Source organism: Phyllostomus hastatus, unplaced genomic scaffold, assembly GCF_019186645.2.
Source record: "Phyllostomus hastatus isolate PE091 unplaced genomic scaffold, TTU_PhHast_1.1 phas_scaffold_78, whole genome shotgun sequence".
NCBI classification, from domain to species: domain Eukaryota; kingdom Metazoa; phylum Chordata; class Mammalia; order Chiroptera; family Phyllostomidae; genus Phyllostomus; species Phyllostomus hastatus.
Genome location: NW_025334041.1, coordinates 111179888 through 111195318, shown reverse-complemented (window position 1 = coordinate 111195318; position 15431 = coordinate 111179888). Strand labels below are relative to the sequence as shown.

At 36.3% G+C, this 15431-nt stretch overlaps 1 protein-coding gene across 7 annotated transcripts in view; it reads left to right on the top strand.

Annotated features, from left to right (window-relative positions):
• The window catches only part of ARHGEF33 (Rho guanine nucleotide exchange factor 33), a 116244-nt gene that overhangs the window by 25730 nt on the left and 75083 nt on the right, over positions 1 to 15431 (top strand). For 5 of the 7 annotated variants that reach the window (XR_006784355.1, XM_045827083.1, XM_045827087.1 and 2 more), the window contains exons 3-6: positions 4595 to 4704; positions 6283 to 6332; positions 13858 to 14022; positions 14540 to 14661. Coding sequence is in view for 6 of the 7 variants with exons in the window: in XM_045827083.1 (XP_045683039.1) it covers positions 4680 to 4704; positions 6283 to 6332; positions 13858 to 14022; positions 14540 to 14661 (362 nt within the window). In the remaining variant the exon portion in view is untranslated. Of the gene's footprint in view, positions 1 to 4594; positions 4705 to 6282; positions 6333 to 11385; positions 11530 to 13857; positions 14023 to 14539; positions 14662 to 15431 lie in introns of all 7 variants that reach the window. The other 2 variants (XM_045827081.1, XM_045827082.1) reach the window with 1 other exon arrangement.

Sequence of the window (15431 nt, the reverse complement as noted above, 5' to 3'; positions counted from 1 at the left end):
AAAAAAAACAATGAAAGAAAACTTCCCTAATTTCATGAAGGAAATAGAGATGCAAGTCCAGGAAGCACAGAGAATCCCAAACAAGATGAATGAAAAGAGGCCCACTCTAAGACACATCATAATTAAAATACCGAAGGTTAAAGATAAGGAAAGAATCTTAAAAGCAGCAAGAGAAGAGCAGATAGTTACCTACAATGGAGTTCCCGTAAGACTGTTAGCTGATTTCTCAAAAGAAACTTTGCTAGAAGGGATTAGAAAAATAATTCAAGTCATGAAAAGTGGGAACTTACAGCCAAGATTGCTCTTCCCAGCAAAGCTATCATTTACAATAGAAGATAAAGAGCTTCCCAGACAAGAAAAAACTAAAGGAGTCCATCATTACCAAGCCATTATTATATGAACTCTTAAAGGGACTTTTTAAGAAAAAGAATAAGATCAAAACTATGAACAATAAAATGGCAAAAATACATATCTATCAATGATTGAATCTAAAAAATAAACTAAGCAGTCAAGAACAGAGACAGAATCATGGATATAGAGAGCACTTGATAGTGCCAAATGGGATAGGGGTTGGGGAATGAGTGAAGAGGTGAGGGGGTTAAGAGGTACAAGTTGGTAGTTACAGAGTAGCCATGGGGGTGTAAAGTACAGTAGAGGAAATGGAGTAGCTAAGAACTTACATGCATGACCCATGGACATGAACAAAGGTATGGGGATTGCCTGATGGAGTATAGGGTGCTGGGATGATGGGAGCAGAGGGGGGAAATTGAGAAAACTATAATAGCAAAATCAATAAAATAAAATTTAAAAAATTAAAAAAATCTTCCATAATTAATAAAGAAATTGAGTAAGGTCACAGAATATAAAATAAATATACAATAAAATAGAGAATACAAAACCCAGCTAGAAATGAAAGTGGTAAATGTGCCATTCACAATAGCAATAAAGTATATAAAATATGTAAGAGCAAATTTTACAGGAAAAATATACAATTTTTAAGAAGAAACTATGAAACCTGATCGAGACAAATGAAAAGAATTATATAATCTTGGATGACAAGATTCAATGTAAGAAAAATGTCAGTGCTCCCAAATTAATATGTAAACCTAATGCAATTCCATGAGAATCATAGTTTTTGTGTCAATGACTAAAAGAATCGTGGTGTTCATTTATTAATATGGAAAAATAAATTTCAAGTAAAGCAAATTATAAAAAAGATTAATAGCTGGCTTGTTCTACCAAATAGTTTTAAAACACTATATTTTGGCTTGATAAGGAAATTGAATACTCCACCACACTATATATAAAGACACATTCCAGATGAATTAAACACTTAAAAATTAAAAGAAAATTTAGGGAAACATATATTAACAAATTTGAGCTGCAGAGAGCTTTTGAATTAACACAAGAAACATAGAAGCAATGAAGAAAAAAGATCTATTTGACTTTATAAATTTAAAATATTCCAATAGCAAAAGTGACATTCCAATGTCAAAAGACAAAAAAAGGATAGGAAAATATTCAACATTCATAGGACAAATAAAGATTTAATCTCTATTACATAAAAGCACTTACTAATAGATAAGGAAAAGGCAGATGACCCAATAGAAAAATATGCAAAGCAGAAGAATAATCACAGAAGAACAAGTGCAAATGTCCAGTAAGTATATGTAGTGATGCTCAATAACACTAACAAGCAGTAAAAGTAACTATGAAATATAATTTGTCACCCATCTGACTGGCAAAAACTACAAAGTGTTAACACCCACTATTGGCAGGAAAAAGTTATTCATGCTCTATTCCTGGAGGAAATGAAAATAATTATAGTCTTTTTGAAAAGCAGCCTCATAATACCTATTAAAACCCCATATAGGTAAATCACCAATATGTAAGGCTCTATGTACCAAGCTGCTTGTTATGGCATTGTTTGCAGTGGCAAAATAATGGAAAGATACGAAATGTACGTCAGTATAGAATGATTAGCACAGATCATTCATACCATTGATATTATGCAATCATTAAAAATAATCTGTTAGATCTATACCAATTACCTAATAAAGACTGCCACAATGTATTATTAAATGAGAGAGACAAGAATCAAATGTGCACAGAGGTACAGTATGAACCTACCCTGACGGCCCCATCCCATATATTCATGTTCTGTAATATGTTTGTATGTGATTATATGAGGATAAAGAAAAGAGTGTTAGGAAAACAGCAGATAGTTAGCACTGATTGGGTACAAGGAATACTCGTACCTCTGCTCAAATGGCCACAATATAAATAACATAAGTAATGATAATCTAATTTTTAAGAAAGCAAATTCCTTATGCTTTGATGTAGGTGAAAAAGTAGATACAAAATTATAGGCAGGCTTCATTAGCAATCATATAAAACATTCAAGAGAAAAAAGGTTGGTGGGCAATACAACCAAATTACCATGACGGTTGTTTAAATGGAGGCATTATAGTTGTTTTTTTCCCTCCAGATTTTCAAAATTTTCTCTAATGCAGTTATTTTTACTTTTGTAATTAAATAAATAAAATAAAAATTCTAATTCACCTTCTGTTAACTATGTACCTTTTATTATGTCTTGAAGTCAGTGACTGTGGATATATGTGAGCTTGATGATGTCCAGCTCTGAAAATGTGTTTACATTTTATCCAATATATGAAGGGATTTGGGGTTTATTTTCAATTAGTCGTAGATTAGATAACTAAATCCTCATGAAATGATTATCCATAAAATTATGGCTTTATGTATTTCAGGATGTTTTTCCTCAAACAGGAACTGAAATAACATTAGCACTAATTTTCAAAGTGGTGTGGCTTTGTGGGCAGGTCACGGCTCTTCCCCCTTCCAGGCTTCAGCTGCTTCACCTATAAATGAAGTTGGATGGAGTCATGTTCTTAGGGTCTTTTGGCTCAAACATTCTGTGAACTAATTATATTAATCATGGAATGCATTTACAAATAAATGAACAATTGCTAAAGAGAAGAAAGTTTTCATCTCAGTAATGCTTTTATCGGCTGTGGAAGACATTTATATAGCTAGGGACAATGCCCTACTTTGACTTAACTCTCATACCACATGGAAAACATACGAGATTCCAAATAGCAGATGGCCTTGGCTTGTTTATATCCTTCATTTATAACTGTATAGCTGTTGATCAACGCCTTTTCATCTATTGTACCTTCCCACCCTTGCCAACTTATTGTTTTGCTTTACAGACCTCAATGTGTGAATGAAAAGTTTTAATTCCACTTTCTTGAGGTATAACTTAAACAGGATAAATACACCCAATTAAAATGTAAACTCTGATGAGTTTCAACAAATTTATGCATCTATATAAGCAGTACTACAATTAAGTAGAACATTTCTATCACCCTAAAATGTTCCCTTTATCTTTTCCCAGTTAAATCCCCATTTCCTGCCCTAGGCAGCCACTAATCTGCACTTGGCACTATAGGTTAGATATGTCTTTTACAGAGTGTGAACAAAGTTTTAATTTGTGCTTTTTCAGTCTTGGATAGCATTAATGTATTTTACTGGTTTCATTCAGGTTTCTTAGTTGCAAGCAACAGAAAACAACTCTGGCTTATTTTAGCAGCAAAGGAATTTGTTGAAAAGATATGGGCAGCTCAAAGAATTGCTGGGAGACTGGTGAACCAAGTTTGGAATTTTATGGCCAGCAACAATGCCCCAAATTATATAGTAGAGTTGTTCTGGTGAGGAAAGCACCAGAAGAAGCAGTTTGAGTTACCTGAACTGTCTTAGGAACTTACTGTACTTCTTAGAAAGTAAAAAGTCTATCAGGTATATGTCCCTTAGGAAATCCTGCAATTTCTGGGGTCAGGTGGAATGTATACACCCGAGTGGCATATCCTAGATCATGTGTCCATCATGCCTTACCTGCAATAGAGGCGAGGCGAACACACTTTCAGCCTCCATGGTGGGAGGCATCTTATCAAACCTCACAAAGTTTTAATTTTAACCCTTTCCCCAAATCATCAGAAAGGGTTAAAATCCTAGATGGTTAAAAAAAGGGCCAATATCAACAACACTGATAGTTTTGATTTCTTTATTAGATTGCATTCTGAACTTGCAGCTTTATGTCTAGTGGTCACTACTGCCAGGACACAACTGAGAAGCATCTGCTGGATGTAAAGAGTCTGCAAGGTGCTGAAAGTGTGGACAAGGCCATCAAAGAAGTTTATATTTAATGAAATAGAAACAGATGTTTTGGCTTTCATACTTGCTCAAGTTTTTTCTTTTTACATAATTGCCCTAAACTAAAACCTGCAAATAAAATCAATGGGTCTAAATTAATTAATTTGATTGAAAAAAGAATGCACCATATTAAAGATCAGTATAATAATTAATGAATTTTATAGTTATTCACAAAATATTTACCTTTAAGTTTTAAGTTAAATAGTTACTCAATGTTTTACTCTTCTGGAAGTGTGTAAACCTCACCACAAGTCTCCTCTAATAGCTGTGTTCATTTCAAGTTTTTTCAAGTCAACACATAAAGTAAGTCCAGTTACTTCCCCAGTTCTACCTGCTGTCCGTTACTCTTGATTTCAATTGACAGGTCCAGGGAAGAGGGGGTGGCCTGATCCGGGGCAATGAAGGTGCAATGCTGAAGAATCAGCCGGAGGAGAGAAGCAGCAGGCACCATGGAAAAAACAAAAACGAAGCAAGGTTAGATTTTTCATATGTCTTGCTCTAGGGCTCAGAATTTAAGAAATGTGTGTTGTGGTTTTGTCTTCCTGTTTTTTCAAAACAGATAATATGGGGGGATAAATAGTCATGGAAAAAATACAATAAAAATTGAACTTAAAAAATGATAATATGTTAACTTTACTATTTTCATTTATCATCATAAAATGTCCATGAAGAGCATAGGCTTGGTGCTGGAGAAACATAAAATTCTATCTATATAGTTTTTTCTGAGCAGTTTTCTAATTTTTCTTAGCAATAAATTTAGAACTGCCTCAGACTAACCTGATCAATAAGGCCAAGATACACATTCAACTAACAGACATCTAACACCTTATAGGGTGGCCTAGAAACAGGGTCTTCTCTTTTACTCTTTACCACACAGAATGACCCATATGGAGGGAGGTTCTGTTATCAGATGAGAAAACAGTCAGAAAGAATTTAGGCTACAACCACAAAATATCAAAGTTCAGTCTAGGAGCCTGGTCTCTATTCCCAAGTTCTGATTCTTGTCATGACACTAGGCTGTTGGGGCACAGCATAAAATGAGCTAAGGAATCTGGACTCAAGCTGATGTAGGGGGTTTTGGTGATCTCAAATCATCTGGATTTTATAGGGACAGCCCTCTGTGTGTGTAAGTTCTGGGCTGAGGCTATGTATTATTTATGAACTCACATACTGTGCTGGTTCCTCTAAGGAAGGATATCCTGTGCCCACATGTCTTAGGAGAACAATATACATATTCACACAACCAAATGTTTGCAGCCAGGGGTTGCATGTATAAACTGCTGATACATACAATGTGACACAGTGGAGATACAGCTAAATGGATCAGCAAGGAGTTGCATGTTTTACATGGGTTGCCTTGTCTTTGCGGCCAACCAATGTGATTCTGGAAGGTACTTCTAGGCCAACCTTTTTTCTCCTGTGTTTCACAGTCTCTAGTGTTGCCAAGACTATTTTCTTTCTGCTTCCATCCTTCCCAGACACCTTCCATTAACAATTCCTTTCTATCAACCCTCTTGCCTAGGAGGACAGCACGGTTCTCTTAGCTGATGTGGACAGTGACAGGAGGTCAGAGTTCAGAAGTTTTGCAAGGATCAGAGGCAGGTGACATCAGGGTATTTTACACAGGCCTCCGGAGAACAACAGAGTGACGACTGTACAGGTGTCGGGCGAAGAGCAGTCTTCCTAACTAGAGAACCACCTCCTCAGTTACACGTCAGTCAGCCCCAAGAACACAAGCGAGTCCCTTCACGGGTGTGCACTTCTGGCTAATGAATGATTGCTAACCATTCAGTTTAGCTGAGAAACATCACCACCACAGTAGAACATGGTTTTCTCTGTAGGAGATTCCTCAGGTAGGTACGGTTTGGTCATTCGGACGTGAATGTAAAGTCACCTACACCAGGTCGTGCTTTGTCATTGTTAAATCATTGGTCTCTTGTCCAGCAGGCAAAGATTTAGGATCCTGTAAGTCCCCTTATTCCCTGCCCATGTCTGAAGAGGACAGGGACAGAATGAGTTGTATTGACTGAACAAAGCTCTTTCTCCCCACAGGAGAGAATGAACATATGACGATGAATAACCCTTCAACACAGATTTACCAGGTAAAGACAGAGAGATTGTTTTGAACAGTCCCATGTGTAATAGTGATGACTGTCTTGTATGTACAATTTTTAGTGCTTACAAATGCTTCCACGTGTATCATCATATTTCTTCACTTAACAAGTTCCTTGTATTTAGATAGGCAGGGCAGAGAGCACCATTCCCATTGCACTTTTAAGAAAACTGATTATTAAAGGATCACTTAACCCAGTTTATAAAACACAGTACCACCGCTCCCACATCAACTCCGCTTTTCTTGCTGCTGCCACCATCACCATGGTCAGTACACCATGCAATATTTCCCCCAGAGAGAAAGAGAAAGCAAAATCTGTTTTTCTTAATTCCCTATTTTAGCAGGGACAATTGAAAATCAAAAGACGGTTAACGTTGCAAATGTTAAAACATGGTGATAGAAAAAATGTTAAGCTCCTTTAAAGAATGGGAATAATTTAATTTACACGAGACATAAAAATTGTGAAAAACATTTTGTAATATATTTGCAGTTAGGCTGCTTTGGCTCTCTGAATAGTATTTATTTGGCTTCTATGTTCCAACTGTAAATTTAAAGTAAATTTTGTGTCCTTAAAAACTTGGAAGTATATTCTGACATAATTTGTAAGATAAAAGCAGCTTGGGCTTGGGAAACGCGTGCACTGCTCCAGAGATAGATAGGACAGTGTAATCTGGAACACATGAGAAGGAAGAACTGACAGAGCTTGGTGGGAGTTGGAAGAAAAGGTGATTTTAAAGTTGACTCTAAGGTTTTAAGCCCTGGTAACTAGGAAAAAGAGCTGTCTCCTAAAAGAGATAGAGAAATTCAGAAGAGCAGATAGTTTGGGGGAAATATTATTTAGATTTGGTGAGCTTAAATGACAGTAAAGTGAAAATATCAAGTTCCTAGAAATATCATATAAGAGATCATTGCTGTGAACCCAATTAGGACAAGCCAGCACAGGATTACACAAATGTCTTCAATTGTGTTGCTACTCAACCCGGACCAGCAATGAGAGGGGATAGAGGAAACAGCCTCATTTCAACCTAATGTGCATTGATTGAACAGCTGCTATGTGCAAAGTCTACTGTTTGACCTAGTGGGAGGTAAAACAAATGAAACATACCTTCTCACTGATTTTTAAGTGTCCTGGTAAACACATACAAGGTAGACTGTTGGAAGGATTACAACAGAAGCATTGATAAAATTCTATGAGATATGGAGGAAGGATGAATTAATATTGACTGAAGGATGTGAACCAGGCATTTAAGGACAAGATGATCATTTGGTAAGTGGTTATGGGGAAGGGTATTTCAGGCAGAGGGACTAGCCGAGCAAAGGCCTGGAAACAAGAGAGTCTTCACTCAATGCTGATTTGATGCCTCACTTGTCCAAGACCTCCAAATGTCTTCCCTGCCCACCTCCCCTCTGTTAATGTCTGACTTGTGTATGGCATTCAAATGAATGTGAGTATCACTTTAAACTCAGGTATGATTTAAAGTCTGTTACAGATTTTATGTAGGTCACTCCCCAAATGTTGGCTAAATATAGCTACAGTGGTGGTGGCGGCCTCATTCTTTTATTGTATTGCAAATCCAAGTACATCTGTTCACAGTGGAACAAGTGAAGCCGTGGAAGTGAATTGGTCTATATGACCTCTATGATGCTGTGATTATACCTCATTCTTGTCTTAAAAGAATGCTTTCTAAGCCCCAGTTTGTTTGCTCCAAGCAATATTTAACCAAAAGAAGAAGGAGGAGAAGTAAAGAAAGAAGAGGAAGAGGAAGGAGGGAAGCAGGGCAAAGTTAACTATAAAAGAATACAATCTGCACTAAAAAGGGAGAGCAAAACATGAAATTTGAAGTAAAATATGACATTCTGGCCACTCTCTATTTCCTTATTTTATTTTCTTGGAGGATGCCCCCATCCTTACCTGACATTATAGTAAATACTAACTTGTGTATTTTTTTTATTGTCTGTCTCTCTCTAGAATGTAAGCTCCAAAAGCAGGGATTTAGTACATTTTGCTCTTTTGTACATTCTCAGCATCAAGTACAGTACCTGGAATATAAAAATATTCAATAAATATTAGCTGAATGAATGAGTGAACATCTGCAAAATGTGTGTATTGCTTTGGGCCAAGAGGTCTGATGTAGTCATTCAGTCTGGTACCATATGGTGTTTGGAAATTGTCTGGTTCTTTGGGAAAAAGAAAGAACAGATCCTCACTTCATATACTAATCAAAGTAAACTCTAAAATGAATAAAGGGGTTAAATATAAAAAATAAAACCATAAAAGTTTAGAATTAGTGAATATTTGTCTCTGGATGTAAAACATCTAGGTAAAAAAGCACCAAAAGAACTCACAATGGAAAGGGTTAGAAAGTTCATACACATTACAACTAAAAGTTTTCCCAATGTAAATATATTTTCAATCAATTCAAAGACAAACAACAAAATTGAAAAAAATCCTTATAATTAAGCCTTTGTAATATCTATACACTCATAGAAATCAATAAAAAATGAAACTCCTGAGACCTTAGTAGAATATGGGCAAAGGACACAGTCAGTTGACCATGGTAACATTACGGATGGCTAATAAATAGAAGAAAAGGTTGAAGCACATAGAAACAATGATTAAAATAAAGACTACTTTTTTTTACTGCCTAATTAACAAATAATAAAATAATAATATTTGGTTTTGATGAATATGTATAAATTGGCATAAACTTGAATAAAAATTGCTAGTTAAAATGTGCCCTGGCTGGCATAGCTCAGTGGATTGAGCGCGGGCTGGGAACCAAAGTGTCCCAGGTTCGATCCCCAGTCAGGGCACATGCCTGGGTTGCAGGCCATGACCCCCAGCAACCGCACATTGATGTTTCTCTCTCTCTCTCTATCTCCCTCCCTTCCCTCTCTAAAAACAAATAAATAAAAATTTTTAAAAAAAATGTAGTAATAATGTTAGAATGTTCCCACTCCCAGTTGGCTATTTGTTTTTTGGACGGACTTGACCTCTATGGTAAGAGTATGAGGTAACAGTGACCCAAATCAGGTCACGGAAGCCAACAGAAGAATGAGCACTACCATTTCCCAGTTCATTGCAGGCAGAATTACTGTCGGGGCAGGCAAGCCATGTGGAAACCCTGACTGCTCCTTAGCACAGTGTATTTCTTTTCATTTGAACTCAGATCTATCTCCTTCTCTCATCCTTTGTTCACTGTATCCAGCCCTCTCAAAGCCTATTCCTGTCTCTTTTCAGAGTCAGATTGTGTTGCTTCACTCTTGATTACTGTATTTTGCATATGGATTTTAAAGTTATGATTTCATTAACATGAGAAGTAGGGGGGTGGTTCCACAATTAAGGCAACAGATGTGTTAACTGCACAATTTAGCCCTAGCTCAATGGTTACACTTATGATTTGAACTCCAACATGCTTTTGGCTCACTTGTAACCTTAGGAATGTAAACACTGCAGCTTCCTCCATGTATATTGTTTCCTATATCATGTTCAAGACATGATTTTCTAAATATACTAATTTAGGACATTACACATGATACAGTATGTTTCAAAGAAAATATAGCCATATTATTATAACTTTAAAATCATTTGGTCAAATATATTTTGTATATGTATTAATTAATTGAATATATTATCTCTCTCCCTTTGGGATTAAGATTTCCCTTTGGGTTAAATACTACCTAACATGCTTTGACTCACAGTAATTTCATATTTAGGAATTTATATGAAGGAAAAAATCTGAAATACACACAAAGCTTTAAATAAAAAGCATAATGTCAGCATTATTTACAATATTGAAAAATTACAAACAACATAAATTTCCAGAGTGAATATGTGGCTAAACTCTGCCATAACCACAGAATGGAATATTATGTAGTTATTAAAAATAGATATTTAGGAAAAATTTTAAGGATAAGGGAAAGGGCTTATGTTAGGCAAAAAGAGGAAGCAGAATCAAAATACAACTGTAGTATGATTTCAACCATATAAATATCTGCATTCATATGCACAGAATAAAACAGAAGGAAATATACCCAAACATGATGGTGATATTAAAGTAATAAGATTTGGGGTGAGTCTCTTTTTTTTCTATTTCTCTACAATGAAAATAATTTAAGAAAATGAGTTATGTGCCAAAAGGACCTCTAATTGAAAAACTATGGGAACCAGTCCTACAGTAATAGGTTTCATCATTCAAACTACCATTGAAAGTTTCATAGGATTTGCAAGTCCTGTCTGAGCCTCAGTCTTGTTTTTGCAGTTGAGGAATGTCTCCAACACATGAGAAGGTAACTCTGTCTATCAGGCCCATGGTGCATCCAAGGATCGGTAGGATCAGTTTCTGGCACACCAGGCTTCATATCAGCTTCAATAGTGCCCTGTAATAATGACTTTAAGGATCAACTTCTGTAGGAAGTGTGGAGAAATAGACTTGGGAAATTTACTCTTAACTATTCAAATGACTTACTCCCCTCTTTGTGTTTTAAATCATCGCATTTCTGGAGATTAATAAAGAAGCCTTAAATTAGGGAGATATAAACTAACAGGATGACCAAATTTCTTCCGTAGCAACCCTGGTTAGGTCGGAAGCCAAAAAAATTAACCTGGCTTCCTTGCCATCGTGTGCTACTTCAGAACACCTGGGCTTTGTTCTTGCAGAGCCGTTGGGTAATGCAGGAATTTGTCATGTCTTGTAGAGAGGTTTCTCGAATGTTCACATTAACAAGTTTCCAGGGTTCTCAAGTACAGGCCCAGTCCCCCAAATTTCCCCATAGTAGCTTTCTGACCTTGATAATGGGACAGAAAGGAAGGAGAAATCTGTATAATAACTTGCATACTTTAAGAAAATTTAGCTGAGGGATCTTTGGTTGGAAGATGTTGACTAAAATTCATATTAGGAAGACTTAAAAAAATAGCAAGAGTTAAGAAGCCAAGAAAATTAAGAAAATTGAGAAACAGAAATTAAGAGCAGGAAATAGGAAAAATTCGGACTCCTCTCCCCTATTTCTTTAAGCCTAAGATGCCCTCTGTGGTACCCCAGGCTTCGAAGTACAAGTCTTCCCTGAACCTGCCTCCAGTGGGAGCCCGCCTTCAGCGGCAGGATGGAGGGATCATAACCTCTCTAGAGCAGCTTCATGAAAAAATCAACGAGATGAGGAACGTGTTCAACTCGCTGGAGAACAAGGTAGACACCCATTTCTAATCCTTGGGGTGGGCTGTGGGCTGTCAAATAAGAAAGCTGAAGAGAGAGCAGAAAAAAGATACTAAGTCCCTGTCTTCAGAGTATTTTTTGTTTAATTCACAAAGGAATGGCTAGCAGTCTGGAGCAACTAAAGATATTAAGAGTTTAAGCATCCTAAAAGTGACATGCTGTCTCAGGTGTGTGATTGTGCTCACTAGGGCATCCGCTCCCCAGCTGATCACGAGTTGTGAAGCTGTTTATAAAGCAGTAGTGTTTTATAACTTCAAAGGCAGGTACCCAAGGGACTCAAAGTAATATATGTGAAGGAAATGGGCTCACAGCTCAAAATGGTTTCAAAATTCCCAAAGTCCCTATATAACCTGGCTGTTAGAGAAAAATTTTGATAGTTCTTAATTTTTTGAGAGCTAGGGTTCTACAGGTGAGGAAAAGTCTTTTCTTCCAGGACCCTGCTTGTTGCCCTTTGGCTCCTGGGGAAACTCCACACACCACCTCAGGGAATAGTGATAATGAAACCTATTTCTGTCAGATACTGGTTCTCTTTGTTTTTCAAGCAGGAAACCTGAGTGAATTTCAGAGTACCTGAAAGAATGTCAGGTTTCCTTCCTTCAGTTTTAAAACTTACATACATTTTGCTTTGAAAATACATAGTTGTAGATTTTGTTTATTTTGCTCATAGAAGGTAAATTTACATAATGAGAATTACCAGATCAAAAGTAGTTGATCTGGTGATTTAACCCATCATGATAACTGGATTAGGACGTGTGCTACAATCCATCACAAAGACTAATTAAAATTAAAACAACCAAAATGAAAATCAGATTGTTTGTGTTGTTTCCTAGTCTTCCAGTCCCAAACACTTGACAGGTCTGGCTTTTTTCCTCTGAATAATCTCTTTGGTTCCTCTTATTTCTCCCTACTGCCAGCCCTCAAGGGAAACCTTTGTGAAGCACAGTGAACCACAGAATCCTTTATTTTATAGGATGTAGGTAACTAAGTCATTTTATAGTGGAAGGGGCAAGTTGGAAACATTGGGACAACCAGATTCCAAATTGTTTAGAAGTACATGTTTGAAAGAATTTTGTTAAGGTAACTGGACTTTAATTGCCATCTCTTTAAAATCAGAATACTTGGTGGATACTTTTAATTACAGAACAAACTTTCTAAATAATTATGTTTTAAAGAGAGATCTGGAGCTAAGAGTTCCTCTACTTAGTAAATTATAAGATTATAAATTTCAAGAAAGTAATGCTATCTTGTTATTAAGTTACTCTGTGTTGAAAATGCTTTTTCATTTGTTCAATAAAAAAAACTGAACTTTACTAAGTGTTCCATTTTTTTCCACCTTTTTGTTGTTTAACTTTTTGATTTGCCATTCAAAAGGGGAGAGAAATTAAAATTTCTTAAACACCTTCCATGTCCCTAGCATGCACTAGGACAGGCACCTTACCTGCACTTACTCATTGCATTCTCAAAGCAGCCTTGTGGAACAGGTATTGTTATAGTTATGTGATGGATGAAGGAACTGCCTCAAAGAGGTTAACCAACTTGCCCAAGGTCCATGCACTTGTGGGAGAGTACTGAGATTTGTGCCCTGTCTGACTCCAAAACTGACCCCCTTTTGATGGTGTGGACATTGACAACAGAAGTCCAACATGTGTGCTCCTATACAACCAGACTTTACTGCTGAAGATGAATCATATCACCACGATGACATGCTGCACTCCTACCCCTGCAGGTGGTTCTGTGCCTTCTTTATAAAGCACACTGCCCTTGAAAATGCCATTATCTCCTTCTCCATACCATTCAAGAACAAAAAAGAAAACCTCTTCCTTTTCGAAGAAATTCTCAGATATGCTTAGTCATTACTCTTTTTATCATTTAATTTTTTATAGAAAAAAGTAACAATTTCTTCATCTTCTCCTAACAACCAGGGATAATACAACCCATCTTTTCTTTCATGGAACTTGAAGAGTTACAGGACCATGGCTGTCTTTCACATGCTTATGTTGCTTTTCAAGTAAATCTCACTTTAACCAAAGGTGTTGGACTACATAATAGCTTACAGATGCACTAGTAAACTTAATTATTTGCTTGATTTCTTGTCACTATCAAGCATCAGTATGTGTTTCTTTTTCCAGGATGAATGGGGCCAATGTTGCCTTAAGTTATCCAAACTTTAGTGTACCAGGAAATTAGGTCTTTAAATTTTCAAGAGCCTGGCTTCTCAAACAAAAATAAAAATTCAAAGGTCAATGGTACCATTTCTAATTATTTATAGCAAATTGAATTCACTCTTCATATATTATTTAGTTGCAGGCCCTGGCCTCTGAACTCAAAACTGGTTTCACAGAAGCAATGCAAGAACTGTCCAGAATTCAACATGGAGAATATGCTTTGGAAGAGAAGGTTAAGAGCTGCAAATGTTCCATGGAAGAAAAAGTTACTGAGATGAAGAATTCATTAAACTATTTCAAGGTAGGCTCGTCTTCTATTTCCCTACTGAAGAGAGTCTTGGTTTTAATTACACAAGTAGAAAACTTACCTTTTCACATTGCAACCAAATATAAGAATATTCTCTCTTGCAAATTTCAGGGGACATTGGGAAAGGTTCACGGGAACAAACTTAAAGGACACATGGACAAAAGCTAGGGGGAGGGTAATGGGAGGGAAGTGGGGAGGGTTGGGGGGGCTGGATTGGGAGTAAAAGGAAGAAAACTATACTTGAACAATGATTAAAATAAAAGAAAAAAAAGAATATTCCCTCTTGCCTATTCACTAATTCTCATGGAAAAATATCTATTTTATGTTGTTCTTTCTTGGATCTCTGTGTTAAAATTAGAGACCACAATACAAGTAAATTTTCCATTTCTCATTCATTGACTCATTCATTCATTCACTTAACAAATTTGTATTAACAGCTTACTATATACTAGATATTCTAAATTTTTACCCAATACACCAGATTAAATACATACCAATGCTTATTTTTTAGGAAGAGCTAAGCAATGCTATGTCAATGATACAGGCCATCACTTCCAAACAAGAAGAAATGCAACAGAAAATTGAACAGCTTCAACAGGAGAAGCGAAGAGAATCTCGAAAAGTAAAAGCCAAGTGAGTTTCATCCAAAAAGTGACCACAGGCAAATCCATAAGCAATGACTTGTGCAGACACTGGAAACACCTTCTCCACTATCAGTATAGAGCTAGCTGGCCACTGGGATCCATGGGTCAGCGTGTGATTGAGGTTATAGAGCCATAAAGGTTGGTTAACACTAAAAATTGATGGTAACTATTAGATGGAAAATGCACTTAATAGGCAGTAAAATGAAAATGATATAAAATGACATGTAGAATTTGATTTCAACTATAGTAACATGTAAAATAACAACTAGAAAGATATATTTTAAAATAATGATTGTTATTCTCACCAATGTGGCTCACTTGGTTGGGTGTCATTCTGCAAAGTGAAAATTCATTGGTTCAATTCCCAGGCAGGGGACATACTTGGGCTATAGGTTCAGTCCTCAGTCAGGGTGAATGCAAGAGGCAACCAATCCATATTTTTCTCTCACACTGATGTTTCTCTTTCGTCCTTTCTCCCTTCCTTCACCTCTTTCTAGAATAAGTAAATAAATAAAATAATGATTGTTTTGTTAGGGTGGGGGAGATCATCAGCAATTTTCCTTTTTTATTAATTTTATAAAATTTCTCTAGCTACTATTAGTTTATCTCTACCATGGAAAATAAATGTTAAATAATACATCACCTAGGTTGACTCAAGTAAAATTTCAGCACTAAACATAGATAATCTTTTTTAAAAATATGTTTTCTTGATTATGCTATTACAGTTTGCCCAATTTTTCCACCTTTCTAGCCCTCCAT